The sequence below is a fragment of the Varanus komodoensis genome, unplaced genomic scaffold (assembly GCF_004798865.1).
Source record: "Varanus komodoensis strain SLA01 unplaced genomic scaffold, ASM479886v1 scaffold110, whole genome shotgun sequence".
In the NCBI taxonomy this organism is placed as follows: Eukaryota; Metazoa; Chordata; class Lepidosauria; order Squamata; family Varanidae; genus Varanus; species Varanus komodoensis.
In genome coordinates, this window is record NW_025335318.1 from 566760 (window position 1) to 593130 (window position 26371).

At 44.5% G+C, this 26371-nt stretch overlaps 3 protein-coding genes across 5 annotated transcripts; 1 reads left to right on the plus strand and 2 right to left on the minus strand.

Moving 5' to 3' along the window:
• Positions 1-1355: 1355 nt before the first annotated feature.
• SELENOH (selenoprotein H) lies at positions 1356-8669 on the minus strand. 2 transcript variants are annotated; one of them, XM_044420867.1, is made up of 5 exons: positions 8442-8669; positions 6169-6318; positions 5232-5377; positions 2370-2501; positions 1356-1589 (listed from the first exon to the last, which is right to left on the minus strand). In XM_044420867.1, exons 2-4 carry the CDS (start codon positions 6315-6317, stop codon positions 2401-2403), a joined length of 396 nt encoding a protein of 131 aa, XP_044276802.1. In that variant the 5' UTR covers position 6318; positions 8442-8669; the 3' UTR covers positions 1356-1589; positions 2370-2400. The 2 variants fall into 2 exon arrangements, with proteins under 2 accessions (XP_044276802.1, XP_044276803.1); XM_044420868.1 differs by lacking the exon at positions 8442-8669 and adding an exon at positions 6774-6942.
• Positions 8670-11677: 3008 nt separating this feature from the next.
• TMX2 (thioredoxin related transmembrane protein 2) lies at positions 11678-20954 on the minus strand. Of its 2 annotated transcripts, XM_044420800.1 has the most exons (8): positions 20589-20944; positions 18162-18222; positions 17418-17531; positions 16834-16910; positions 16591-16697; positions 13323-13388; positions 13011-13140; positions 11678-12808 (listed from the first exon to the last, which is right to left on the minus strand). In XM_044420800.1, exons 1-8 carry the CDS (start codon positions 20775-20777, stop codon positions 12662-12664), a joined length of 891 nt encoding a protein of 296 aa, XP_044276735.1. In that variant the 5' UTR covers positions 20778-20944; the 3' UTR covers positions 11678-12661. The 2 variants fall into 2 exon arrangements, with proteins under 2 accessions (XP_044276735.1, XP_044276736.1); XM_044420801.1 differs by lacking the exon at positions 11678-12808 and having other exon boundaries at positions 13016-13140; positions 13334-13388; positions 20589-20954.
• Positions 20955-21173: 219 nt separating this feature from the next.
• Positions 21174-25615, plus strand: MED19 (mediator complex subunit 19). Its single transcript, XM_044420802.1, has 5 exons — positions 21174-21397; positions 22516-22772; positions 24566-24662; positions 24914-25008; positions 25194-25615. Exons 1-5 carry the CDS (start codon positions 21193-21195, stop codon positions 25260-25262), a joined length of 723 nt encoding a protein of 240 aa, XP_044276737.1. The 5' UTR covers positions 21174-21192; the 3' UTR covers positions 25263-25615.
• Positions 25616-26371: the final 756 nt, after the last annotated feature.

The following is a 26371-nucleotide window of genomic DNA, read 5'->3' on the forward strand; positions in this document are numbered from 1 at the left end:
AACTGGCTGGCAGGGGAGGGAGATGATTGTTTAGGGAGTAATTGCAGATATTAAGAGGTTTCTGATGCCATAGCAGTGCTTCCCGAGTTTTATGAGGACTTGGTTCTACTTGAGACTACGGTGTCTGAACTGCTCTCATAATCATTGCTAGTTTGGGAAGGGCAAAGTAAAAAGGTGGATTCCCACATCTGTTGCTGGGAAGTGCCAAGCAGCCACTGTGAGCCTGACAGGTGATTGGGCACATGGTAGTTGCTTGCTTACCCCACCACCTTCCCTCTTAGCAGCATCCAGAAACCACTGAAGGGAGGAATGAGGTCCCTCTTTGATAGCTGCAACATGAGCCAAGTTCCACTTCGTACAGACGGCTAGACAGCCCAAACAAACAGAGCTCATCTCTTAAAGGGCAGCATAGGGCTATTTATTTATTTATTTATTTATTTAAAGTTTTTATATGCCGTCCCCTTGCTACATAGCCTCGGGACGGCTCACAGGACTAGTAGGGTGGTCCTGATTCTTCCAGGCATAAGGTGCATCAGTCAGCTGGAGAAAGCTCCCCTGTTCAGGACCCAGGGGGAGAAACTGGGGCAGCTGTTAGCCATGTTCTTTGGCTAACTGCTTGGGAGGAGCAAGAACTATTGCTCCTGCCAAGTAACACTTTCACACTGGGCTTTCTACCACATGGATTGTGTTGTCACAGTTCAGACAGACATGGTAGAGATTACTGTGTCCTAATTGACAGTCATGGTAAGTCAGAACAGTCACTTAACATGACGGTTCAGACAACATGACAAGCAGCCATGGTTTTTTTTAGTGGTTGCTTGTCTTGTGCGAACCCACTCAAGGTCACTCCTCATCACCATCTCCCTGCCAGCAGCCCTGATCGGGATTCCAAAGATGCAGAGGACAACTACAAGTGAAGGAGTGGGGTAGCAGGAAGTGTAGGAAATGACAAGGTTGCCAACAGTCAGTTCCTTTTTATAGACGAGAAAGGTTTCAGAACTGAAGGATAAGGATAAAATTGTTTCAGAGCTCCACCGTTGCAAGCTTATAACCCCATTCCCAGATGGCATAGAAATATCTGGTCTCTCAAATCACTGGTAAGGGCAGAAAGTATTTGATGGCTATGCTGGGGAAGGTCTAGATCCACATGTGCTGTTGGAGAAGCTTGAGGGGACAACAGACATTTCCCTATTGAACTTAAGTGGAATGTTTGTTCTTAAAAGGAAAATAGATTCATACTTCCAGTTATCTAGAAGGGCAACTTTAGCAAACTTCAGCATTTAGTATACTAAGATACTCCTGGATAAGTGCCCACTACCTTTATTCCACTGAACAGATTGCAGACAAACAGCAAAGCATATAGAACAAGTTTTATTGGGAAAAAAACAAGGAATTTCCTTGCAAATTTCTAATAATAATGCAAACAGACTTTAAAAAGTGAAGGGGCAAGGAATGGCAATTATCTGATCCATTGATCTTTGTGGAGGAGGGGCTGTAGCTTCAGAGATGTGACTGGAGTTTAACCCCACTTAATCATATCCCATCATGGATGCTCCAACTCACTCAGAATGAATGGTTCATCAGATGTGCTGGGTAGAAAAAAAGACTGCTGTTAGCTTTTTATCTACACAAAGCATAAGGTGTGGTTAATGCAGCTCTTCCAGCTTGTGTTGAAGAAATCTGAAACATTCATTCTTTAATCAGGAGAGGAAGACTTTGCCATCAGTGGCAGGAAAAGACCCATTTGTGTGACCTTTTTCTTCTATTTCTCAATGAAAGCCAAGACTGTCACAGATACACACAGTGACAGACATACAATTGTTTGTCCTAGTAGTTTTCCTTATAGATTCAATGCATTTTTTTTTGTTGCTCTCACACAAGATTCTATTTGCCGCACTGGGGTAAGAGAATTTTGTTTTGGATGGACTTGATATCCTCTCCTAGCCTTCCCTGTTCTGCAGCTTACATACCACATGAGGAAACTTTTGCTTAATTAACAGGTATGCAAAAACTCGTATGTGATCTTGTGTAGTAGGTGCATACAGGACTGGTGAAAAGACAGATCAACCTTCCCTTGGAATATCTGATTTAAGTGAGGGATTTTCTACTGTAAAATCATGGAGCAGTCACCTTCTCATATCCCAAGGATTATTTTTGATAAAAGAGCAACAGTAGGGAAAATAGAAAAGAACGCATAGCTAAGTTTTAATCCTATGGTAGCAAGTGTTTAAAACTAACACACCATAATATTCTGAGCACCAAGCAACTCCACCAGAGGTTCCTGCCTGCTGAAAACATTCTGATTTTCAGTAGATCTTAGAGGACACAGCTTTGGGTGGTTTTGGTTTGGGTTTTTGGTACAAACTCACCATTGGCAATCCTACCCAGCTGCTGTTGGCTTTAATCCAAGTTACCCTTCAGGAGTTCAACCACATTATTTGGTTCTGGAAACTTCAGTTTGCGTGGTGGCCCTTTCTTAAGGCCAGTCCATAATTCCACTCCTAAAATCAACAGGTAGAAGGTAATCAGCAGTAGCATGTGTATGAAATTACTGCCGATACACAGTAAGCATACAACCAAGAGGCCACCCCGCTCTGTTGGCTTGGAAGTGGGGCATTTGTGAAACAGCCAGCTGTTTTTCCAAACAAGTGGGGCTAACAGCCCCATCCAAACTATTCCAGATCACTCCCGCTTTATCTCTCATATTGAGCCAGTTCAACAACTGCCTCTGGGTCTCTGGAGTGGTGGAATGACAAGCAAAAGGATAACTGGACTGCTGCAGCTCTTGAATCAGGAAGCTGCCATACAGGTCAGGCCGAAGACTCTTCTAATGCAGGATTTATCCTCACTTCTTGGTGAGCCTTGTGAACAAGGCTTCAACTGATGTCTCCAGATGCCTGGAGCAGCTTCCAGGAAAGCAACATGAACATGAACATGGCCATCTTCCTCGCTCTGACACGTGTTTGTGGCTTCCTCAAATTGAGATTGGGGTCGCAGATTCTCCCTCCAAACAATAATCTCCTCCCCACCAACCCTCCTGTCCTCCACGCCGGAAGTCGCCTCAGGCAAGGTTAGTGTTCTCTCTCTTCATACAGTACTGTACTTTGTTTCATATTTTTGTGGTTAAAAAAACAAACAAACCCCAAAGCACATGAATGGAGTAACCTTATTTACATTGAACCTTATGGGGAAATTTGACTCCGTAACCAATTTGGTTCACGACCAGAATTGTGGAACGAACTAAGTTTGTGAACTGAGGTACCACTGTATTTGCTTGGACTGGCTGTGAGCTTTAATACATTCAGTGTTATTAACACAAAATTTTAGCTTTGAGTTTTCCTATATATGAGTTCTTTTTTCTAAACTAAAACCTCAGTATTCAGGTTTTATTGCAGTGTTGGCACATTGCGATAAGTAAGTGGGTTTTGGGTTGCAGTTTGGGCACTCAGTCCCTAAAAGGTTTGCCATCACTGACCTAGGGGATCATATGGCTCAAGAAATAAGGACTTGTACATCAGTGAGGGCTCTTCATCCGAAAGAGGGCAACAGTAAGGACTGTCAGACTGCTGTTTGGGCAGGGAAGGTAATATGAACCATAACTGCAAAACTCCCTTCCCACACCTGATGTTTTGAACTTGAGCTTCCTGTCAGCACATGCAATGGGCAAGAATTGTAGGTGCTGGTAGACCAAAATTTCTGGAGGGCACAGGTTTTGGAAGGCTGGCTTAGAAGATAGTGCTATCTATTAGTATTAGATCCCAGTATTAGCTCCAAAAAGTTGTAAGAAATATCTCACCAGTCCAGTGAAGAGCAAGATATGTTGCCTATATTTCTCTCTGCCTTTCAGTATTTTAACAACTGGACCTGAAAGCAGGTGGCCGGTTCACCATCTGTTACAACAAGTGGGGAAAAGTAGCACACCCCAAATAGCTACCAGTCTGTTTGCAACTCCAGCCTTTTCCTATGCTGGGGAGTGATACGTGAAAGAAGCGACAGCCTCTGCTCTATGATGGAAGAACACAAGCTCAACCTTTAGGTGCTGTGCCATCATCAAAAGACTGGAGAAGCACAGACCAGCACATTCCTTGTTACATTGCATTCCCGACCACATGTCTGAATTACCCAGAAAGTGCTAGGCACTCCCTTAAGGGCTGTGATAAAGACAACTGCATCTGTAGCTTACAGGCCAAAGGCAAACAGAGTACAGACAGTTGTGTAATAAAAAGCAATAAACAGCAAAGTTACTTGTTTGTCCTTGCTTTTTATCTTCTCAGAACTCGGAGGTTGCTATCTTTCACTTCAAAGTTTAGCACAAATAAATGCCCAAATGGGGGCACAAGTATCAGTGGAAGCAAGCCCTATTCAATACTTTAGCCTTCCCCAACCAGTCACTCTCCAGATGTGCAGGACAACACCCATGCTCCTTAGCCAGGATGTAGTTGTAATCCAACACATCCGATTGAGAGGGCTGCAGCAGGTTGCACTTTTTCCACTGTTCAGTTTCCTTTGATGGATTCAAACATGTTGCCTTAGCCTGCTAGCCAACCATTATTTGTGACAGCCACCAACACTGCCCCTTCCACAATAATCCTCTGGAATGTACAGAAAAGACAGCATTTCCTCCCATTTGTGCTGGATAAGCAGCAGCAGAAGACACAATCTTCCTGCTCAGAAGAGCTTCGAACTGCACTGCAAATGAACTCTCAGAAGGACTCTGGACGACGGTAGGTGTCCTGCTTTCCCAGTGAGTGGGACCTGTGGCATCCAGTCACGCACATTCTAGCACAGGGGTCTGTGGCCCTCCAGATATTTTCGCCTCCATTTCCCATCAGTCCTCAGCATTGGAACTGTAGGCCAAAATGCCTCAAGGGCTACAGGTAGCCCAACTCCTTATTCTATTCTATTCTATTTATTTATTTAAACATTTCTATGCCGCCCCATTCGCCGAAGCCTCGGGGCGGCTCACAACATAAAGTAAAATACAAAAATAACAATATAAAATAAATAACAATATAAAATAAGTCGCCCTGGCCAGATAAATAAGCAAATACTGTTAACAATTAAAATGACGCTTAAATAAAAGTCTATTTTAGACTGCTATTCTAGCAGTCTAAAAGCTACTGAGCTGGGCGCCTTCTGAAATTTCTCCACAATAGATAAAACAGCTGTTGAGGAGTCCAGTTTCTCACCCATCCAGCTATACTAGGGATTTGCATGACACATTCACTTACTAGAGCCATCCTCTTTTAGCAGAGCCACCTCAAAGCTATTCCTGCGTGGCTTCTCAGGGTTGATCTCCACCAGAGCATCAGGAAAGGCCTGCTGTAGTGCCTGGCTGACAGCATCAGCATTGCGGCCAAACACGCGTCAGCTTTTGCTGTAAGAAAAAGAAAAGCAGGAACAAATGTCTATTTTTTCTGACCCATTGCTTGAACGTCTGCATCGAATTCCAAGTGATGAATTCGACTTCCTGAGAAAAAAGGGCTCCCATCCACTTCCCGTATTCAGAATTCATTCCATGTTTCCCATTCCATTACTTATTTCCTGTAAGACATTCAGCATTAGAAAATGGTATTTCCAGCTCAGAATACAAGTATTCTTATTACAACTGCAACATTTAGGGCACAATCCTATTCATACTTAGAAAAAAAGTGTCCCAACTATCAGCATTCTCCATTCTGCATGGAAAATGCTGGGAGCTGTAGAACTTTTTCTGTCTAAGCAAGGATGGGATTGTACCCTTATTTTTTTTAGCCCAACTGATTACACATAGTGTTGATATATGCCTCTTCTAAAAATGATGCTTACTGCAAGCATAATAAAAAACAAAGATTTTCCTCTTTTTAAAACATGCTTTTCAAATGCAAAAAACTTAGTATGCAACCTTATGCATGTATAAACAACAAGAAAAAATTCCTACAGCTCCTAGTGATTCCTAGTCAGCTATGCTGAGCCCTGTAGGGCTTGTTTTTCTTTCTAAAGAATAGGATTGCACCCATAATCAATCAAAGTTCAAACTACTGAAGGCCTAAGACTTCTTTCATTCACTGACAGAATTAATGCTCAGAAATCCCATCCAGCATGTAAAGTGTCTTGGCATGACGCAGTATCTCAGGTCACCTGGCTGTTCCAACACACAGGAGATGAAAGTAGCACAGAGATGCTCACCAATGCTCAATGATCACGTGAGGGCCCGATCCTTCACTCTTTTTCAGTTGCTTGGGCAATTTCTCAGCACCATCTGGTTTCTCTCCGTTGGATGCTGCAGCTTTTGCCTGAGGCCTTTCAGCCTTCCTCTTCCGCCCTTTAGGGGGCATTCTACACCAACAGAAAAAACAGAGACAAGAAGTGGGGCTACCAGTACTGAACTCCTCGCTCCTGGGCCACCGTTCATTCTCAATGTGCATATGACAACCCCTCCTGGGAAGAACAGCCCAGAGAAAGAAATAACAGAAGCAAAGGTTAGGAGCTGCCTTGGGCTTACTTGGCACATCAGTGTAACTCGTTCACTACTGTGTACAGCAGCCTCCTTCAACCTGGTGTCTGCCAGATGTGTTGGACTACAATTCTCCTCAGCCACTACAGCCAATGCCCAGGGAGTGTGGAAGTCTGGAGGGCATCAAGTTGGAGAAAGCTGGTCTACACTGATAGTCTCTCCTCAGTCTCTACAATGGTTTTTCCCCAACTATACTTATGCGCTTAAAAGTATTCTTTACCCCCTGAACAGGAAGGGTCCTAGAGTAGTTTACATGTAATGATAAAACAAGACTTACCATTTAAAAAGATGCAAGGAAAGGGGGATCAGACAGAATAAGGAAAAAATAGTTTTTCAGTAGGTCTGATAAGATGCTACCACCTTCCCTCTACGTGGTCTGCAGATCTGTATGCAAAGTGTACAATGCCAATGAATTACTGTGAAAAACAAAAGAAACCTGAAACTATGGGAAGCATGGCAGAAATGCTTCCTTCAGTGTTAAATATTTCAATGTAGGTCCACCAAACATCTTGCAAGACACCATAAGAGATATTTAGGCAATGGTGTAGTGAAGTCAGGGCTTCGACTGCTGTGAGCTATCATAATGTATTTTGGAGTGGCTTAGTCTTGAATGAACAATTAGGACCCACCAGCATTACAAAAAACTTGCTTCTGACAGAGACAAAAATAGCTAGGACTGGATTTCCAACTATGAAATAAAGTATTTTGCCAAATGCAGAAAAATAAATAAAATATATAAATAAAAAACCTTGAGCTGGTGTTCTTATGCCATTTAGGGACCTGTTGGTCCTGGTCACATGTAATGATAATCCATCAGTTTAAAAGCCAATAGGTGGTGTGTATGTGTGGTCTTACTGCTATAGAGCACACCTGCCACTTCTGTTTTTACTCCCCCACCCACCATTGGCTCTTTCATGGCTTGTGAAGTGTGTCAGGTGAACTTGGACTAGCCCCTAAACAGCCCAAGAGTAAACCCAACAACAAGCCATGAGTTAACTGCTCCACTGTTTAGCCCCTAAACTCCAGCAGTCTTTGTTTGCACATCACAGCTCACAATCCATCAAAGAGCCAGCCTTGGATTTGCTGCAGAGGCAGGATCACTGTAAGCAGCATGCATAATAATATCCCATCAGTTTAAAAACTGGTGGGTTATGTACACACCTACTTGTTGTATACTCGTCTTTCCTTTTCTCCTCAATCTTGGGTCTCTCCACCCGAAGCCCAACATACTAACAGCTACCTTACCCTTTGCCAGTTCACGATTTGCCTAGATGAGCTACTCTTTGTCATGAGTTATTCTCTCTTAACTGAGTAGCATGCTCTTTTTTGGGGGGGGGGCGGGGAGATGTCCATGCAGATGAACATGGCTACCTGAATTTTGGAATCTGCTGGGGAGCAAGTCTATGGGGGCTATTACAAAATGCACCCACACTTCAGAATTTATCACTACACCGCTGCATTGAGGTGTATTCGAGGAACTTTCAATCAAAAAAGGCGCAAGATTTATAAGTACTCCCAACAACTGTTATAACCAGGGAAACCTTAAACGATTATTCTAGGAACGCTGGTTGTGCTCAAACTTGCAGGATCCTAAAAAAACGAAGAACAAAATGGCAAAAGACAAAGGCCGAAATGGTTCAGCGACAGGCCAACAATGATACTTCCGCAGAGAAGGAAAAGGAGCCGCGTCGGTTGCCCAGTGATGACAAAAATGTAGGGCAGTAAAGGCAGAGAGGACCAAGGGTAAGCAACCACGAATTTAGGCGAAACCAAGAACCGAAAGAAAAAGGAGCCTAGTCAGTCCCTGCACGGAGCGGCAGGAGATCGACTTTCAGCTACCGTCTTTCCTCAAACGGAGAGGCTTCCCATCCCGTCAAGGGCAGAGATGCAGGAGAAGCCTGCACAAAAGGCGAGCCCCGCTTTCCGTCGCGCAAGGAAACCTTACCTGGCGTTTTGGTCGACAATGATCCGAACCACGTGCCGCCGCAGACGGAGAGAGGAACCTGTTCTCCAGCTTCAACCATTTGAGAGGAAGGTAGGCTGGAAACCCCATTGGAAAATTCAACGATCAAGCAGAGGAGGCCACAAGAAGCAGCCGCGCCAAATTCAGAGGCCGACTAGCAGTGGGGGCATTCTGCCTGAGACGCCAAGGAGCCAGGCAGGGACAAGTCCTAATCATGCTCGGAGAAATCCTTTTCGTCCCCCTCCTTTTTTAAAGCGTTGCCAGTTGGTTGCTGCCACCCTCCGCCAAGGTAACCAATCACTGCTCGCTCCGAATCCTGGCTTTCCGGAAGCCGCTCTAGGCCTTGGTGTTGCCAGTTGGAAGATCCTGGAAACGGTGGAATCGGTGGTTTGTTCTCCCACGGTAGGCGTGGTTGCAAAGAAAGGCGGGCGGTGGCTGTTTCGTGCTATCGCTTTAGTACGGGTTTGGGCTGCCAGCTTGTGCCCGTTACCTCATTGAAATCACTAGCGCTCACTTCCGAGTGGCTGTGCATTAAAATTGCACTGTTACTTCCATGCATGCTTAGGCAGAAACAGCCTTACAATTCCCACCATCGCCCGCAGTCTTTTCAAGCATAAATCCCCGCCTCCGTACTTACTCCTAGATCTGAGGTGGCCAAATATGGGTAGAAACCGGATTGCTTTTACCTATTCGGGATGTGCTAATGCTGAATTAAAAGGATGCGAGGCCAAGCGTAGCTGTAGCAATTGCCTTTTCGAAGTAAAGGTGCTGCTACATCCTTAGAGAGTTTAGGTATAAGAAAGTAAGGATTTATAAATTGGAATAGCTATGAAAATTTCCAGATTAGTGCCTGATCTTACTTTGTTTTCCCTTTCTCTCTGTGTGCTTTTGTGGTCCAACTTTTAGATTTTAGGCATTTTACAAATACAGTAATACAGCTGACTTGGTATTATATGCGTTTCAAAAATCAAATCTCTCAACTCCTACCATTATGCAGTATTTTATGTAAATTTATTACATTTATAGCCCACAATGTCTTCAGCAGTAAAGTTGTTTTCCAACATTTACCATTCTATCACACTGGTTCTCTCTTATAACATGGTCTATACATTCATTATTATCATAGTCGATTATGCAGGGGACCTGCTGGAAAGCAGTACTCGAAGCAATGCAGAAGTTCTGTAGGGGGTTATCAAGTGGTGATTGATTCACATATGATCTCAACAGTGGGTGAACAGCTCCTGCCATGTCTTACTAAGGCAAATATGTCACTTGCCAAATATTTCTACAGCTTCTCTTAAGCAACTTGTTCTATCGCCTAAACTGGCAAGACCTCCTACAACCCACTCTAGATAGGTCCCTTTCAGGTCGAGGCAACGACTTCCTCTTCCCTCAATGAAGCTGTGTTATGGAAGACTCTTCCATTGCTCTAGGTTAAACTGTTTCCATCTTTCCTGCTCTATAATGCATTTGAATCTGTTCCTGTTTCTCAAATTGTTCCCTCTTTGTATCTACCTTTCATAGGACATTCAACTGGTAAACCATGTATAAATGAACTAGTGCTGTTGAAATACAAGAACTTTTTCTTCTCTTCCTGCAACATCCTCATACTGGTACCAAGCTGTGGACCATGTAGCTTTATCATGCTATGCATTTTATAGTAGCAAGAGTGAAAAGTTACTTATTTATTTAGACAGCTTATATGCCGCCCCCATCGCATAAGCCTCGGGGCGGCTTACAATCATTAAAATCCATTCAACAAGATACAGTCCTGATTCAGATTAGCTCTTGCCCCATCCACTTTAAAAAAGCTTTGAAAGAAATCCAGTTTGGAGATCTCCTAAAACACTCAGTGTAACCTTTTTATTCAAACAATATTTTAATAATGTTTAATATTTATAGGTTTTAATTGTGCAGCCAGTGTGTTTCCGGGTTTTAATTGTAATTGTAATTTGTTTTGTATTTATTTCTATGAGCCATCCCAAGGCTATATAGCAAGGGGATGGCATATAAAAACAATCAATCAATCAATCAATCAATCAATGTGACCTTCCAAGATGTATTCACATTTTAAGTCTTACAATTTCTGTGTCACCCAGTAGATGAAGCTTTCTGGGCAATTCACACCAAATTTCTTTGCCATGAGATCTGTCTTCTGGACTGTAGCCTTTGGCCTCTCTGCCAAGTTTATTTATTTTATTTATTTAAAACATTTCTATGCCACCCCATTCACTGAAGCCTCGGGGCGCTCGCAACATAAAATTAAAATAAAATACATTCAAATATACAACAAAATTAACAATATAAAATAAGTCGCCCTGGCCAGATAAAATAAGCAAATAATATTAACAATTAAAATGACGTTTAAATAAGGTCTTCGTCTGGCGCCGAAAAACAAATACCGACGGCACCAGGCGGACCTCTCTGGGGAGCGCATTCCATAGATTGGGTGCCACCGCAGAGAAAGCCCTCCTCTGAGTACCTACCCTCCTAATTTCTTTCATGGAGGGTTCCCGGCAGATCTCAAGGGGCGGGCGGGCATATATGGATGTAAGCTCCTTCAGGTAACTAGGACCCAAGCTGTTTAGGGCTTTATAGGTCATCACCAACACCTTGAATTGGGCCCGGACTTCAATGGGAAGCCAGTGAAGCTGACGGAGAACTGGAGCCCTGTCCCCGTCAGCAGCCTGGCAGCTCTATTTTGAACCAATTGAAGTATCCGGACCGTCTTCAAGGGTAGCCCCACGTAGAGCGCGTTACAGAAGTCAAGGCGGGAAGTCACCAGCACGTGTGTCACTGTCGCCAGGCAGTCGTACTCCAGGTAGAGGCGCAGCTGATGGATCAGCCGAAGCTGAAGGAAAGCGCTCCTCGCCACTGCTGTCACCTGAGCTTCCAATGAAAGCTCTGGGTCGAGGAGCACTCCCAGGCTGCAGACCTTGTCCCTAAGAGGGAGTGCAAGCCCATTCAGGACTAAGTTCAATTCACCCTCTCCGAAGCCCGATCCGCCAACCAACAGGACCTCCGTCTTAGGAGAGAGTAGCTGGGTGCTCCCTCCCATGAAGGAAGAGTCTTAAGCAGGGAATGCAATTAGATGTACAATGCCAAACAATGTGTTTTGTGTAATGAGAAGCAACAGTCAGGTAAAAGTTCTCAATGCACTACAGGTGCTCTTCATATTACAACACCTCCCCCCATAAGAAAAGACTACACAGGAACAAGACATTCCCAGGTTTGTTTATTAGAGGCGACTGTACAAGACCATTAACAGAAGCATGAAGATGGATGAGCGCAGTGAAATGGAGCTTGTTTCTACCAATGAGCAAGCTCCCTGTGTGGAGTGGTACAGCAGTGACTGTACATTTTGTACAGTACATGATGACTGATAGAAACAGCTACTCCTTCAGTCAGGGGGGAAAGGCTGCTACATGCTGAGCATGCACATGGGCAGGTAGCAGCTAGAAAGACCTTCAGGGCTGCATGGCAGCCACGTAACTCTCTGGCACAGCAGCACATTCAGAGTTGGCGCACATTCTAATTCTGCCCATCAGTTTCTAAGTCCCCAGACAGTGAGAAGAGGCAGTTAGAAGTTTTGCTCTCATTACAGCTGAGGGCAATGGGTAGAAATTAGTAGAAACTGGAAATTATACCTATATCTTCTCAATCACAGCTATCACCCTGCAAAAGATCATCTCAAATAAGAGGGTGTTCTCAGAGCTTTGACAGGAAGGAAGGGAGCTGATTTCACAAAAGATGTGAGTTTGTCAGGATTTTTCCACTGAACCAACATGGAGCCCACCCCCTTCCCTTCCAGTGTCTGTTGAATATCTCAGCAGTTCCTATTCACAGCCAGAGCGGGTTGCAACCTCTCATCTAGATGTCTCTGTTTTCACAGTTTTAGTCTCTATAAGCAAGGTGGAGAGATCCCCATTTGCTGGTTCTAATCTACGGAAACTGTCCCTCACTGATCCTGCAAGGAGGATCAGGACAAAAGTGCACAAGAACATGTCTAGCCCAAGTGGCCAGCAGCAAGCACACACTGAGCCCACAACCAACAGAAGCCCCCTGACAGTTAGACTTCTCTCCCGGCATCAGCACTGTTAGGTGGAAAAAGATTTTGGGCAATTCCCCAAGAGAAATCAAGATGGGAATGAAGAGGAGATGGGGAGCAAAAGCACAAGGACCAGAGTGCAATCCTACAGACTTCATTTGTCCTTCTTGGTCTCCCCATTAGGAAGCTCAGTGACAGCAGACTGTTCTGAAGACTCCTCAGGGATCTCAGTGGATTGCTTGGAGAGTTTCTTTGCTTTCTGATACAGCTCGTTCAAACTGAATTCCCGGATCACATTCTCCTGTGACAAAAAGATGGATCAGCATTGCTTTGTGCCAGTCTTAGGCACCTCCCTCACCCATTAAGTACAGGACTCACATCCCCACCTTTGCAGCGACTCTGCTTTGACTGTGGATAACTGAAATATCACCAGGAACCTTGGCCTGCTGTCACCATGCATGGGGGGTAAGGAACTACACAATGACACTGCAGACCAGGCATACCTCAGAGAAGTTCCACGAAACTGCTCGTCCCTTCTTATCGATCTGTGGCCGCCGCATCACCTCCTTCCCACCTTGGAAAAGGATTAGAGTGGGCAACTGCTTGGTGAGGGGAGAGGTGCTGACTTTGTACCTGTGAGGAGACAAGGAGTCCAAAAAGAATTCTAAGCAGTGTCTAGCCAGTGTCCTCTCTTCCTTCCAGTCTGACCTGCTATTGCAAAACACAAACGTTTCAAAAGGACTATGCAACACAAATCCTGCTAGCGAAGTCATTTCCAAGAAACTACCTCTAGCAAAGACTACTGAAGAGCTCACCTGGTGCTTACATCAGGGTAGCGGCCCACATCAACTTTCCCAAAATTCAATCCAGTGCAGTTATACCTGGTGGGACACAGCGAAAGTTAGTACATGGGCAAAAGGCTGTGAAGAAATAAGTGCTTATAATTATCATCAAGAACAGCCACCACATTTGTTCCCTCCAGCATGGAACTCCAGGCAGTATGTATATTTTTCCTGCCCAGGGAGTGAGCGGAGAAGCCAGCTTAGCTTCAGCGAGACTGCAGCATCATGTGCCTTCAGGTGATGCCAAGGCATAGGAAGTGTACAGAAGGTTTGTTGAGCTGATGACCGAGTTGCTTCTCACTAGCTTGAACGACTCCTCTGATTAAGCATCAACCCATTCAGAGCCGGTGTGGCAAACTGGTGAGTGCTGAGCTGGGACTCAAAGAGAACCAGGGCTGGTCCCCACTTGGTCATACAGCTCACTGGATGGCTTTGGCCCAGCCACTGACTTTCAGCCTAACCTGGCTCTTAGTGCTGTTGTGAGTGCAAAATGAAGAGGAGGAGGAGGAGGAGTAAGTAAGCCACCTTCATTCCTTGCAGGAAAAAGGCAACATAAATATTAACAAATAAACAGGTTTTACTATGTTGAGTTACACAACCGCTCTTTCTTCTTAAGCAATAATCAACTGAATGTCGCATTTCCAGGGAAGCTGGGATTTTCTCTTAGACCAGCAATTCCCAAAGTGAGAGAATTCCTGAGGGCAGTGGAAAGATCCAGGGGATGATGATTTGTTGTTTTAAATCTGCAGTAGAGCAATAGACCTAATGCAAAGAGAGAGGCATGGGGGCACTAAGGTTGTTGCCCAAAAGGAAAGGAGGTGGAAGCCCAAAGAAGTTTTGATCCTGAAAAAGGATTACTGCCTTGGAGTAAAGATGAAACTTTTTACACTGTGGCCACCTACTGGCCATTACAGGAAGCAAAATGTCTGCAGATAATTTTTTCTGAAATGAAAGCCAAGAGTCACAGAAAGACCCCCCCCCCTTTTGTTCCTCAGTGCAAGAATAACAGGATTGTGCCTCATTTGAGTGCAAGGGTGACAGGGCTTATTCTGGAGTTTTAACCAGGAACAGCCAGCAGTTAGTACACAAATGGACGCTCTGCATCAGCTCAAATCCTTCCCACATGCCTCTTACTAGAGTCACAAGAATATAAATGATAAAACCTACTCAAACTGGAATTATGCCTCTAGAAAAGAATGATATACCGTATTTTTCTGTCTATAAGATCCCCCCATGTATAGGATGCCCCCCACTTTTCCTACCAATCTCCGAGCAAGCAAGCTGCTGCCGCGTGCATGCACTGCCTCGCCGCCGCCCCCCACGCGTGGTTCTCCTATTGGCCCCCCGTGTATAAGATGCACCTCCATTTTTATGTAAATGTTTTTAAGAAAAATTAGCATCTTATACACGGAAAAATACGGTAACTTCTGCACAATTTCAAGAGCCAGGGTTTGTAGGTATTACCTATTTCTTAAGCCTCCTTACAAAGCTGCTTTGGATAGAACTCTGGAAGTTACATTTCAATCAAAGGGAAGGGGGCAACTCTGGAGTGTCCATGCAGCCTGGAATTTTCTGGGATCTACAAGCCCACTGCTCTGAAAACTGTAGCCAAATTTCAGCAGCAAGAAGCCACATGCTTGTTCTAAAACAGGTGCAGGCATTCCCTGTATGCCTGACTTGAAAGAGAACATGCTATTCTTTTCTCCTTACCACCAGGCACAGCTACAGTTCAGGGGTGGCAGGGACAAGCACAGCTCATTCCAGTTTTAATAGAATGGCCATTCCACAGCCTTCACTGCTCCGGTTAATTCACTTCCTAAACCATCAATACAGCAACAATGACAGCCACAGTAACTTGATTACTTTATCTTTGTTCATCAGAAAACTGCTGTGCAGTCTTAGAAATCTTGTGCATTTGAGGTTATGTGAGGTTAGCAGTATTACACTGTAATTATACCTAACTATCTTTGTTCTTAAGTTTCAGTTTAAGGAACTAAACACCTACTATCTGTATCCACCCACCAGAAGAGAAGCACATTTCATGGCTTCAATAATGTGGCTTAATGACTTGATACACTTGTGGAGAGCTTCCAGGAAAAGGTTTCAACACAAGAACTGCACTGAAGCTTTTAGAGGAAGACAGCCCTCATCTTCCCTCTATTTCTGATGTCCAGGCAATGTCAGCTGTTGCTTACGTAGCCAAAACACACAAGGGAGGGTATGGACAGGCTTTGGAATAAACCTAAGTGGGAACTCCAAAACAACCCAGTGAGGTCTGAGCACATTTAGTGGCCATGGAATGACAACAGTCCATAGCTGGAGAAATGAAAGGGAAGAACGGAGTAGTTAAAACTATGCACAAAACACTCCACTCTGCATCATTTTGTTGTAGGTCCGAACTTGTATGCTCTAAGGTAGGGCGGGCAAGCGGTCAACAGACAGGTGATTTGAGGTGGACTGAGAGAGGTTGTTGGCTCCTCAGTGCCATGCAAAGCACTCTCTTCCTCCGAGAACAAGTAGTGTTTGGTGGTGGTGGTGTTTAAAGCTGCCAAGAGCTATTGGAGGGAGAGGAAGAGAAAGTATCTGCTCTTATGCAGTGTTTTTCTTTAGCACTTCCAACATGTGACCATGGTTTGCTTCCTCCCTGCACCACCACCTTTTAATTCAGGCACTTTGAGATCAAGCCATTGCTAACCTACACATTACAGCCAACCTGGCGAGTTTTGAGTTTTTATTTCCAAGTGATAGCAGTAGAAGCTTCCAGAAAACTTCACCACTAGTTTTGTAATTATTTTGCTGTAAGAAGGGAGGGAAGATTTAAGCCAATCAGCAATGCATGAATAAGTAGAATCAGAGCTGGAAAGCAATTAGGCTAAATGTTTCTGGTTCAATTTTTTGTTTTGTTCTCAGTACCCTGCCCCCAGCCTACTATCTTTGTTTTATAGTAAAGTATTCTTTAAAAATGCACCAGAGAAGCAGAAGAAAGTGACTAAAACAAGGAGCTAAAACTGAAAATTAAGTGGTATCTAACCATGTTCAGGTGAAAATGCCAGAGTATGGTTCATAGGACACAGCATGAAATTGTGTCTAACACTCCCCCCTCAGCAGCTGCTTTTATGAATGGCCCCAGTTGATGGGTCCCTGGTCAATAGTACAACAGTGTAAATAACAGATGCTTAAAGTCTTTCCACCCCTGTTCCAAGGCACCTATATAATCTCTGATGAAGAGTAAACCACTCACTTGAGAGACAAATCAGCATAGATAGGAGCAAATGACTGACATTCATTGGACCAGTTAGCAAAGAATTCCACAATCCAAGTTACCCGCTTGTCACGTGCTAGTTCCTCCTGTAAAAGGAATGATTTGTGTGATATCATGTCCATCACTTAAATGTGTTTATGATATTCTAAGAGAGTTGAAGAAAACAAGAAATTTAGCCCATCTTTTGAAGAAAAAATGGTGTACAGAGAATAAAATACTCACATCTATGGTTTTATCACTGAAATATTTGATGTACTCAGGACCTAGGTACAGAGGTGGCTTGCAGGTCATCAGGAACACTGAAAATATACACACACCAAGCATAGCTTAACACGATGCTGGGGTGGGCTTAGGAAGTTGTTTTCTGCCAGGCCAGCCTATTTGTCTGTCTAGCCCAGTACTATCTACTCTGATTAACAACAGTCCTCCAAGAGTCTCAGGCAGGGCCCCCAATCCTTTTAAATGGAGACCCCAGGACTGACATTCTGTCTGCAAGGCATATGATCTACCAGTGCTATGGCATCTCCCCACTTTGACTGAAAAATTCCCAGGTTCTACTTCTCTACTGGCACTAACAAAAAAATTCTCAGACCTCTCAGCCCTCCTCCCAGATCTCAAGCAAATGGATTCAGGCAGCGGTATTCTGCTTTGCCTCTTGTCTGGAACTAAGATTACCACATTAAAGGTGCACAAACCCCAGATCCCCAACTTCCAAATTATATTTTACACCAAAGCTTCTAGTACTTCTTGTATCTAAGCCCTGCACAAGTGATGTAGCTTCTGGCCGCACACTCAAGAGGTCTCACCTATGCAGAGGGTGAGGTAGAGTAGCCCCATCCGGATGTCGAGGCGGAAAAAAAGGATGACATTTGCTACTTTGCTGAACATGAAGATATTTCCCACATGCTGGTCCACAGTAACTTGACAAAGACAAAAAGAAATGATACTAGTGAGATTGTCACTGCTAAGTCTAACAGTTTCCACAGCATGGTAGGTAAGTCCCAAAACCAGGGATCTGGAGCCACCCATTTGTTTATTTCTCTCTGTTGCCGATCCTTTCATCCTCATCAACTCTCCTCCCAGGCTCTCTACTCCCGCCTTGTTGATATCACCTCTAGGCTGTCCTTCTCTTGACCCCACTATTAAAACATCACTGTGTGCCATGCATAAGCTTTCTCCCTGACCTCCATATCTGTATGTTATGGATAAGCAGCAGGAAACAAAAGGACATGGCCACTCCTGTTCTTGAAGGCACAGCAAGCCTAATGGTGGTAATGAAGCTATTGTACCAAAGCTGCAAGTACCTCACAGCCCCTTGACCTAGAGCTGTTCAAGGTGCCTTCTGTTTCCCTGTGGATTTACTGTCTGAAGATATGGTATGCCAGCCATTTGCTCAAGTTGAACTGACTTGATCATCACATTTTCAGTACAAGCAGGAGCTGGCTGAAGTTTCTTTCCTCTGAATATTTCAAAAGTGGTACGATCCAAATTGTGAATCTTTGTTGAGGGAATAAGTTTTACTCCAGAAAACAACAAAAAGCATTACTCACTGGATCTGCGGTTCTTCATCATTACAATGGCACTGAGGAACATCAGGATTTCTACCTCCCGCTAAAAGAAAGACAGGGTTTTGAGTAGCAGTACAAACAAGAGAATAAAAGATCTATCTATCCAGAGAGCAGGTGCCATCTTTTTCCCCTGCTGCTATATACTACTTCATTATCAAACTGACCAGACTTGGTTGTAAGTAGAAAAATTTTTGTAGTTGCCTGGAGCTTCCAGGGCCATAAAGTAAGCAGGTGAATGATAAAAGGTTTCAATAAGGCCAATAAAAGCAGAGTAAATGTTTAAGTGACACTACATTCAGACTTATTTTGCATTTAAGTAATGCACGTAATCTATTTGCAGTCTTGTCACCACACAATACACTATTTATGCAGAAGTAACTTCCAAGTATGCCCTCCCGCGCCTTGAGATCAGCAACGGATGCCCTTCTCCGGGAACCCTCTGTGAATGATATTAAGACGGTGAGTACCCAGAGGAGGGCTTTCTCTGCGGTGGCGCCCCATCTATGGAATGCACTCCCCAGAGAGGTCTGCCTGGCGCCGTCATTATTTGTTTTTCGGCGCCAGGCTAAGACCTTTTTATTTAAAACTTATTTTAATTGCGAAATTATTGTATTAATTAGTATTTTAAAATTTTTAGCCAATAATGCACCGGGGGTTTTTAAATGTTGTTGTTGTTGTTTTTCTTTTAAATTGTTATATTATTATTAGTTATGGATGTTTTTATGTATTCTTTGTGAGCCGCCCTGAGGCTTTGTTGCAATGGGGGCGGCATAGAAATGTTTTAAATAAGTGCAGGACATTTGTAACTAAAATAATCTTTTCACTGAAGAAACTAATGGACTCCTATATAAACACTGTGCTCAAATGTTCAATTGTTTTATGAGACAAATACCAAAAGAGTGGCCATAGTTTGTGGCTGCAAACTTAGATAAGTCTTGAACATGTGATAAATTTAGAATGTGCTTTGAAAAAGATTCTGGGCCATAAAAGCTTAGGCCACAATCAGTTTTAAGGGTACTGCAAGAGTCTGGGTTAGTTTGATAAGATGAAAGGTGCAATAATAGGCATGCATGGATAGAAAATAGTCTGCTGCTCCCAGCAGCCACACTAAACATTCACAGGGTTGTGTTTTATGCCATTTTCATTATTTAGCACATGCGCAAGTTAGGGCCAACTCTTTTTCATCATGCAGCTATTAATTTACTTTTCCAATACAATAACTTAACAGAGATCTAGTATATCCATAGTTGCTATATCACCTGGCTGAAACCTACTCCAATAATTGATGAATGGTAGCCACCTTTTGGGGAAGTCTGGATGGAATACATTCTTCCCTCCAATAGCAACTTGTAACTTGCTATTTTATTAATTACTGTAGCAGTTCAAATATTATTTTAGCATTGATCATGTCTCTGATACAGTCCTATCACCAAGCTTGTGCTAACTGAGCTTTACAGCTATTAATATATAACTATCACCACTAAACATCTAGGGATCTGGAGTGTTGGGTTAACTCATAGTTATTATTTTTATTAATAATTATCAATTTTAATACAAATCAGCCCCAAGAGCCAGTGCAGCTCATTCATGTGTTAATCTTTCCACTTGTAATGGGTATCCCGTGAAATTATATATCCACAGAATCAGATCACCCAATGAATTGCTGAAGCCAAATGGCTTGAAACACTATCTATCTATCTATGGATTTATATCCTGCCTTTTTCCTACGAAGGGCTCAAGGCAGCTTACATCTCCTCCTCCATCTTCTCCCCACAACAACAACCCTGTGAGGTAGGTTGGGCTGAGAGTCTGTGACTGGCCCAAAGTCACCCAGTTGGCTCCATGGCTGAGCGGGGACTAGAACCCAGGTTGTTTGAGTCCCAGTCCCATGTTCTTAGCCACTACACCACCCTGGCTCTCTTCCAAAGTATTCCCAACAGATGTCTGCCTCGACATTTTTTGAAGTGTCCACCTACGAACAAGTGTCCACAATTAAATTGCTCTGATGATCAGACAGTCCTTCTACAACTTCAACAATAGAAAGAAACTCTACATGGCAGCATGAGCGATCAGGGTTCAAGATAAATATTAAAAACAAGCGAGTCATTTGAATGTTAAGTCATGAAACCACCAAAAAGCCATCAATCTTACTAATAAAAAGAGTGAGCGGAATTCACTTAAGACGGCGAGAAAAAAAGGTGTGCAGGAGGAGCTCATAGCTGGGGGTCTTCCACGAAATCCTTGACTAAGGAGTCCACGTGGAGGCCCCAGCTCTACAAATGTGTCCGGGCAAAGGAGGGGACGAGGCGCGGGGCCTTCTGCAAGCAGCCCTCCCCCCGCTGCGAGCCGAGAAGGAAAGATGAGGCAGGCAAGCAGCAAAGAGGCCACGGCCGCCGCGCAGGGTCTCACCCAGTCAAAGTCGCAAGGGTTCCCGTCCTCCCGCTGGCTGGGCAGCCCGTGGCATAGCGGTGGCACCTTCCGCACCAACAGGAATGCAGCCGACAACAGGAGCGAGAGTGGATAGTAGGGCTGGGCTAGCCAGCGGCAGATTCCCGGCACGGAGTAGATCAGGGCCAGCAAGGGGGCCAACACCGCCATCTTCACCTCACACTGACCGAGCCCCGACTCTGCACTGCCCACCGCACGCCTGTAACAGGGAGAGTCGTTCCTTCCTTCAGACTCATAGGCCGCTACAAACGTCAATCAAGGAAGAGGCGGAGCTTAAGGGGGAATTCCGTAGTTTTATTGGTTGTTTCTAAAATCACTTGTGGCTAGCTGGAACACAAACAAGGGAATATTTTAGATCCCCGACGCGTTCTATTGACGTACTAAAACTAGGTAAAATTGCGTCATTGACGTCCTAAACAACCAACCGGAATAGGGGCGAGTTTCCAGGGTAAGTAGCCAATCACACGTAGAGGAGGGTTTACTATTCTCCAATGAAAGCAAGGCCAACTTAAAGGATCGCCAAGAGCAGAAGCCAATGGGAGGAGTTTGCGCGGAGCACGCCGGGATGATGGAGAATTTTTCCGCTCTCTTCGGAGGGACAGACCCTCCTCCGCCTAGCGCAGCCGCCGCGCTAGGCTTTGGTCCGGGAAAACCGGGCGGACCCGGGACTGGGCCGCCTCCCGTCCCTGCGGTGACTCCTGTCGGAGAGGAGGCGGCGCGCAAAGCGGCGACTGCCAGCGGCCCTTTTTACCTAATGCGGGAGTTACCAGGTAGTGGCTGTTGGAGGCGGGCTCCGGGGGTTGGGCCAGCCGGAGCTTAGAGGAGGGCACTGGGTGCCTGGCCAATACCGGCTAGCAGGGTTAGTAGCGTCACGGGAGGATGGTCGAATGAAGTAGCCCGGCCGCCCCAGATGGGCACTTCCCCGATCTCCGTGGGAATTTAGTCCCAGCAACTGTCGAAGCTCGCGACTTGGCGGAAGTGTAGTGTGTAGTGACGGAGGTCGATGGGCAGCTCCTGGAGCCAGTGAGGAACAAAGAGAGCTCCGGGAGGCGGGTTCAGCTCGCCTGCCAGTATTTGGCGCTGCCAAACCGGAAATTGCTGAAGTTCATTGTTGAAAAGCGCAGGGTAATCCTTGCGGATTTATTCTGAAGTAACTCCCATTAAATTGAATGGGACTTACTCCAGAGTAGGTGTATTTGGAGTTACAGCTCTGGGAGCTGGGGTGGAATTTGACCCACCTGCTCTCTTCCTTCCCTGATCCCAATCCGTTTCGTTGATCCTGAACACGGAGCCTCCCATCCCCTTATTCCTTGCAGTGCGATGGTCTGGCCCATATCTGTTGCCCCGGCTGAGGGAAGCGGACTACAGCTTGTACAAAGCATCCTATTGCACGTGTCCTTCTAAGTACTGCTGAAGTTTAATAAGGGTTATTCTCTAATATGTGCAGCTGTGCACCCCTGGAGAATAAGCCTCATGCCCTCAAGGGCTCATATAGATCTTCTTGTTAATGGTGAAAGTTCTTATGCACACTAACCTGGAAGTACGCTCCACTGAATGTAAAGGGCCAATTTGGAGTACAGATGTATGGTATTATGGAGTTTGACTTATTTCCAAGATGCCTCACTGAAGGCGTAATGAAAAGTGCCACTTCATCTTCAAAAATCAGGGTAATGGTTTGACTGAAATATCTTTATCTGGCTTCACTGAAAGCATTTCTGGTGGTACAGAAGAGAAAAAATTCTTGCCATCTGCAAAGAGGACTTGGTTGCAAAAACTGAAGTTCTGAAAGGTTCGGAGGGCTTTGCTTGCCAAACTTGGTCTGCTCCTGGGTTGTTACTTCAGACAAGACAATCATAGTCTATGATGCAATGTTTTTGTTCCTTGTCAGGCACCACTGAACTAACAGGAAGTACAAACCTGATCACCCACTACAATCTGGAGCATGCTTACAACAAATTTTGTGGCAAAAAGGTGAAGGAAAAGCTCAGCAACTTTCTACCAGATCTGCCAGGAATGATAGACTTACCAGGCTCTCATGACAACAGCAGCCTGCGTTCTCTAATTGAAAAGCCCCCCATCTGTGGGAGCTCATTCAACCCCATCACTGGTACCATGCTGACAGGTTTTCGTCTCCATGCAGGCCCGGTGAGTTAATTTGGGGAGGTAGGTGAACAGAGGATGGGGTGGGAGAGAGAAATTTTGATTATCAAATGGAGAAAAGCACAATTATATCAAGACTAAAATATACTACTCTATATATTCTACTTGTCAAAGCTGTGGTGAGACCTGAAGGAGATGCAGTTTTCATGAAAAATGAGTTTATTTATTTATTTATTTATTTAAAACATTTCTATGCCGCCCCATTCGCCGAAGCCTCGGGGCGGCTCACAACATAAAATTAAAATATAATACATACAAATATACAACAAATTAACAATATAAAATAAGTCACCCTGGCCAGATAAAATAAGTTCCCGGGAGACAATATATGGATCATTGTGCATCATGGGAGCAGCCTTTCAATTCAGCACCATGGGATCCATCTTTACCATTGAACTAGATATTGGTAGGTAGGAGAGATTTGAAGCAGAGAATGGCAGAGCACCGGTCATGGAAAAAAAGTACTGCATGCTTCCCTGTTCCATGTTGCAGAGCAGCTGTTAAGAGATAATTCCTGCCTGAAATCCAGAGAAACCACTTGTCATGTTTCTTGAAGGGTAGTTTCCCTGTCATGTAGAAAGCTTTAGGAGAGTGTTTTTTACCAAGCTTATCATCCCTCCCACCTCTCATACCTGAATATTCCCTAGTACAGTTGTCAAAGAAATGGTTTTTGCTCATTCTTCCATAATGCCGCATTCTGAGCAAGAACAGGGCTGCTTTTGTGGCATACTGAGACCATCTTGGAGTAGGTGGAGAGTTAATTGGGTGTGCTTGACCATTCGGGCACCTCTGACTGGCATTGCCCAATCTGCTTGGTCTTTCCCATCGAGAAAAGTTGGTGAGAGAGTGGCTGCTTAGGCAATGGTGTTAACGGCTCGGGACCTGGATACCTAAAGGAAAGCCTTCTTCCGTATTTGCCCTCCTGCCCCCTGAGATTGGCAGCAGAGGCCCTCCTCCGGGAACCCTCCGTGAAAGATATTAGGAGGCAAAGTACCCAGAGGAGGGCTTTCTCTGCAGTGGCGCCCCGCCTATGGAATGCGCTCCCCAGAGAGGTCTGCCTAGCTCCATCGTTATTTGTTTTTCGGTGCCAGGTTAAGACCTTTTTATTCCAACAATATTTTAATAACTTTTATTATTGGATTATATATGTTTTTAATCTGCAGCCAGAATGGATCTCAAATTCATTTGTATTTTGTTTTATATTATTATTAGTTTATGTAAGCCATCCTGAGGCTTTCGTGACAGGACGGCATATAAATATTCTGAATGAATGAATGAATGAATGAATGTGGAGGAGCACTGCTCACTTCTGAGCAGCAGCATCCAAACTCCCCCACCTACCTTTCCTGCTCTGGAGCATGAGAGGATGGTGTTACTCTTCACATTTGCCACAGCACAGTGAGTGAGTTTGTCAGTGCAGCCCTGTGCGTTCTTCCTTAGCCCAGGTGTCACCAAAACAGGTATGGAGGGGGCTGGGAGGGGGCTGGGAGCCCGAGCCAGCAACAGCATCGATCAATGAAAACTTGGCAGTGCTGAATTTGAGAAGTTGGTGTACAAGGAATGAAACTCAGTGGATTCAGAACAGCTGTGCATAAGGACTGAACTAAGATGAACCTAGTACCAACCTCCTCCTGCAAATTATGATTGAGGACAACAGTAGAACTAGACCGGCAGAGCTACAGCCCCATTGAGTGATTGCACCTGTGGTTACCCTTGGCCACAGAAGAGGTATTCAGTGTAGTAACATGCCTCTTTGTTTTTGTTTTGTGCTGCCTCAGCTACCAGAGCAGTGCCGCCTAATGCACATCCAGCCACCCAAGAAAAAAAATAAGCACAAACACAAGCAGAGCCGTACTCAGGATCCTGTCCCTCCAGGTAAGAAGCTCACTCTTTGGGTGTTGTGGGTGTGTTGCCCCGTCGAGCATTCCACGGTCTGGCACTTGGAGCTAAAAAGCCTAAGCAGCAACCCATAGCAAGCCCTTTACATGATACCCAAGTCCTTCGGTAAAAAAAAAAAAATCGCATAACAGTTCTGTTGTTGGGTTCACAATGCACTGTCTTAACTCTAGCAGTCCTGTCCCACTCACAGTGAAGGCAACTTCATTGGTTATTTCTCTTCTTGGCAGAAACTCCCTCAGATTCTGACCACAAGAAAAAGAAAAAGAAGAAAGAGGATGATCCTGAGCGAAAAAGAAAGAAGAAGGAGAAGAAGAAAAAGAAGGTAAGCTGGGGAGGATGCTTCCACTGCAAAACTCAGCATTTGAAGCAGGTAGAGGAGAACTAAATAAAGCTAAGAACCTGCTCAGATCTTGGTCTGAGGTCTTTGCTGGTCTAAAATGCCTTCATGGCACTTGTTCATTCTCCTTAGAATGTCCATTCTCATGTGTGTTTGTTGTTTTTCTGCAGAACCGGCATAGCCCTGAACATCCAGGGGTGGGGAGCTCTCAAGCCAGCAGCAGTAGCAGCCTCCGGTAAAGTCCTACCAAGAAGCATGATGTAAAGAGCTCTCTGGGGAGGCGCTACAGAGTTGCTGGGAAAAGGAAGAGACACAAGGATGGGGGAACCACTGCTGACTCATACTTCCTCTTCATCTTATGGAGCAACATGTAGATGATGACTACTGGGTGGAACTTCTGGGACTCTATTGGTCTCTTTATAGGAACACAGACTTTTGCCTGGGACATAATGCAGGCTGGTGTCTTCATAGGAGAGTCCTGCTATTTTCTTTATTTTTTTCCTTTTGTAACAAAATGATCCTAACTAAGTTGGGATGTGTCTGTCTCATGTTTGAATTAAATCTCTGTTGGAGGAGATGCTAAAGATTTGAAGGAATTGTGACTTCTGAAGCCTCCTTTTCCCATGTCATGGACTTGCAAGGGGCTCCGTTTTCCTCTGCTTTTATTAGATGATAGCAAGAGACTCCAGAGGGCTTTCTGTTGTAGAGCATGGCCTAAGGCTGGTAGATGGGTTAGTAGTCCAACTTGAAAGAGCTGGTCTGACCACATGTTTTCTAAATAGGGGAAGAGAAAAAGCAGAATGTTCAGATGGGAGTAGAGACAAGACAAAGCTGGATTCTATTTTTCCAGTCATTATCCTTGCCAGTAAATAGGTTTGTGTTTAATATCAGATGGATGGCTAAGTGAAAAACATTGACCAAATTCCTTTAGCAGTGGAAATATGTCAAAGTCATTAAGGTGTTCTGTGAATCAAACAACGGATTTTTTTCCAAGTGATTGCTTATTAGGTAAAGGGTTCTCTATAGGTTGCTGCTTTTTTCTATTAACATTTGGTCTTTGCTAGTAGGAGGGAGAAATAAGCAATAGATTGAGTCTGAATAGATGGAAATTTCTGCTGGAAGCATTGGCTGGACAAATAGAACTAATTGATCGACTTGATCCCTTCTGTAATGTAGCTCTGTTCCTATGTATTACTCTGGCTAAAATGGTTACTTTAATCTTCAGGAGGTCATCTTATCTGCTTCTGTCTGTCTTGATTCTAAACAACACCAAGCCAGTGACTGATCTGGCTCCTTGTACAGCAACAGCTGAAGACAAAAGCCTGATGGGGTCCCAAGAGGCACATGC

What these genes read in the sequence shown, in the direction of transcription:
- TMX2 (XM_044420800.1), bottom strand. Translation starts at nt 20,777, where the DNA reads ATGGCGGTGTTGGCCCCCTTGCTGGCCCTGATCTACTCCGTGCCGGGA. An exon ending in ACCCTTGCGACTTTGACTGG is followed by an intron (nt 18,223 to 20,588) that starts GTGAGACCCTGC and finishes TCTTTCTTTTAG; the next exon opens with CGGGAGGTAGAAATCCTGAT. An exon ending in TACCCTGATGTAAGCACCAG is followed by an intron (nt 13,141 to 13,322) that starts GTGAGCTCTTCA and finishes GTCTCCTCACAG; the next exon opens with GTACAAAGTCAGCACCTCTC.
- MED19 (XM_044420802.1), top strand. Translation starts at nt 21,193, where the DNA reads ATGATGGAGAATTTTTCCGCTCTCTTCGGAGGGACAGACCCTCCTCCG. An exon ending in TTCGTCTCCATGCAGGCCCG is followed by an intron (nt 22,773 to 24,565) that starts GTGAGTTAATTT and finishes GTGCTGCCTCAG; the next exon opens with CTACCAGAGCAGTGCCGCCT. An exon ending in AGGAGAAGAAGAAAAAGAAG is followed by an intron (nt 25,009 to 25,193) that starts GTAAGCTGGGGA and finishes GTTTTTCTGCAG; the next exon opens with AACCGGCATAGCCCTGAACA.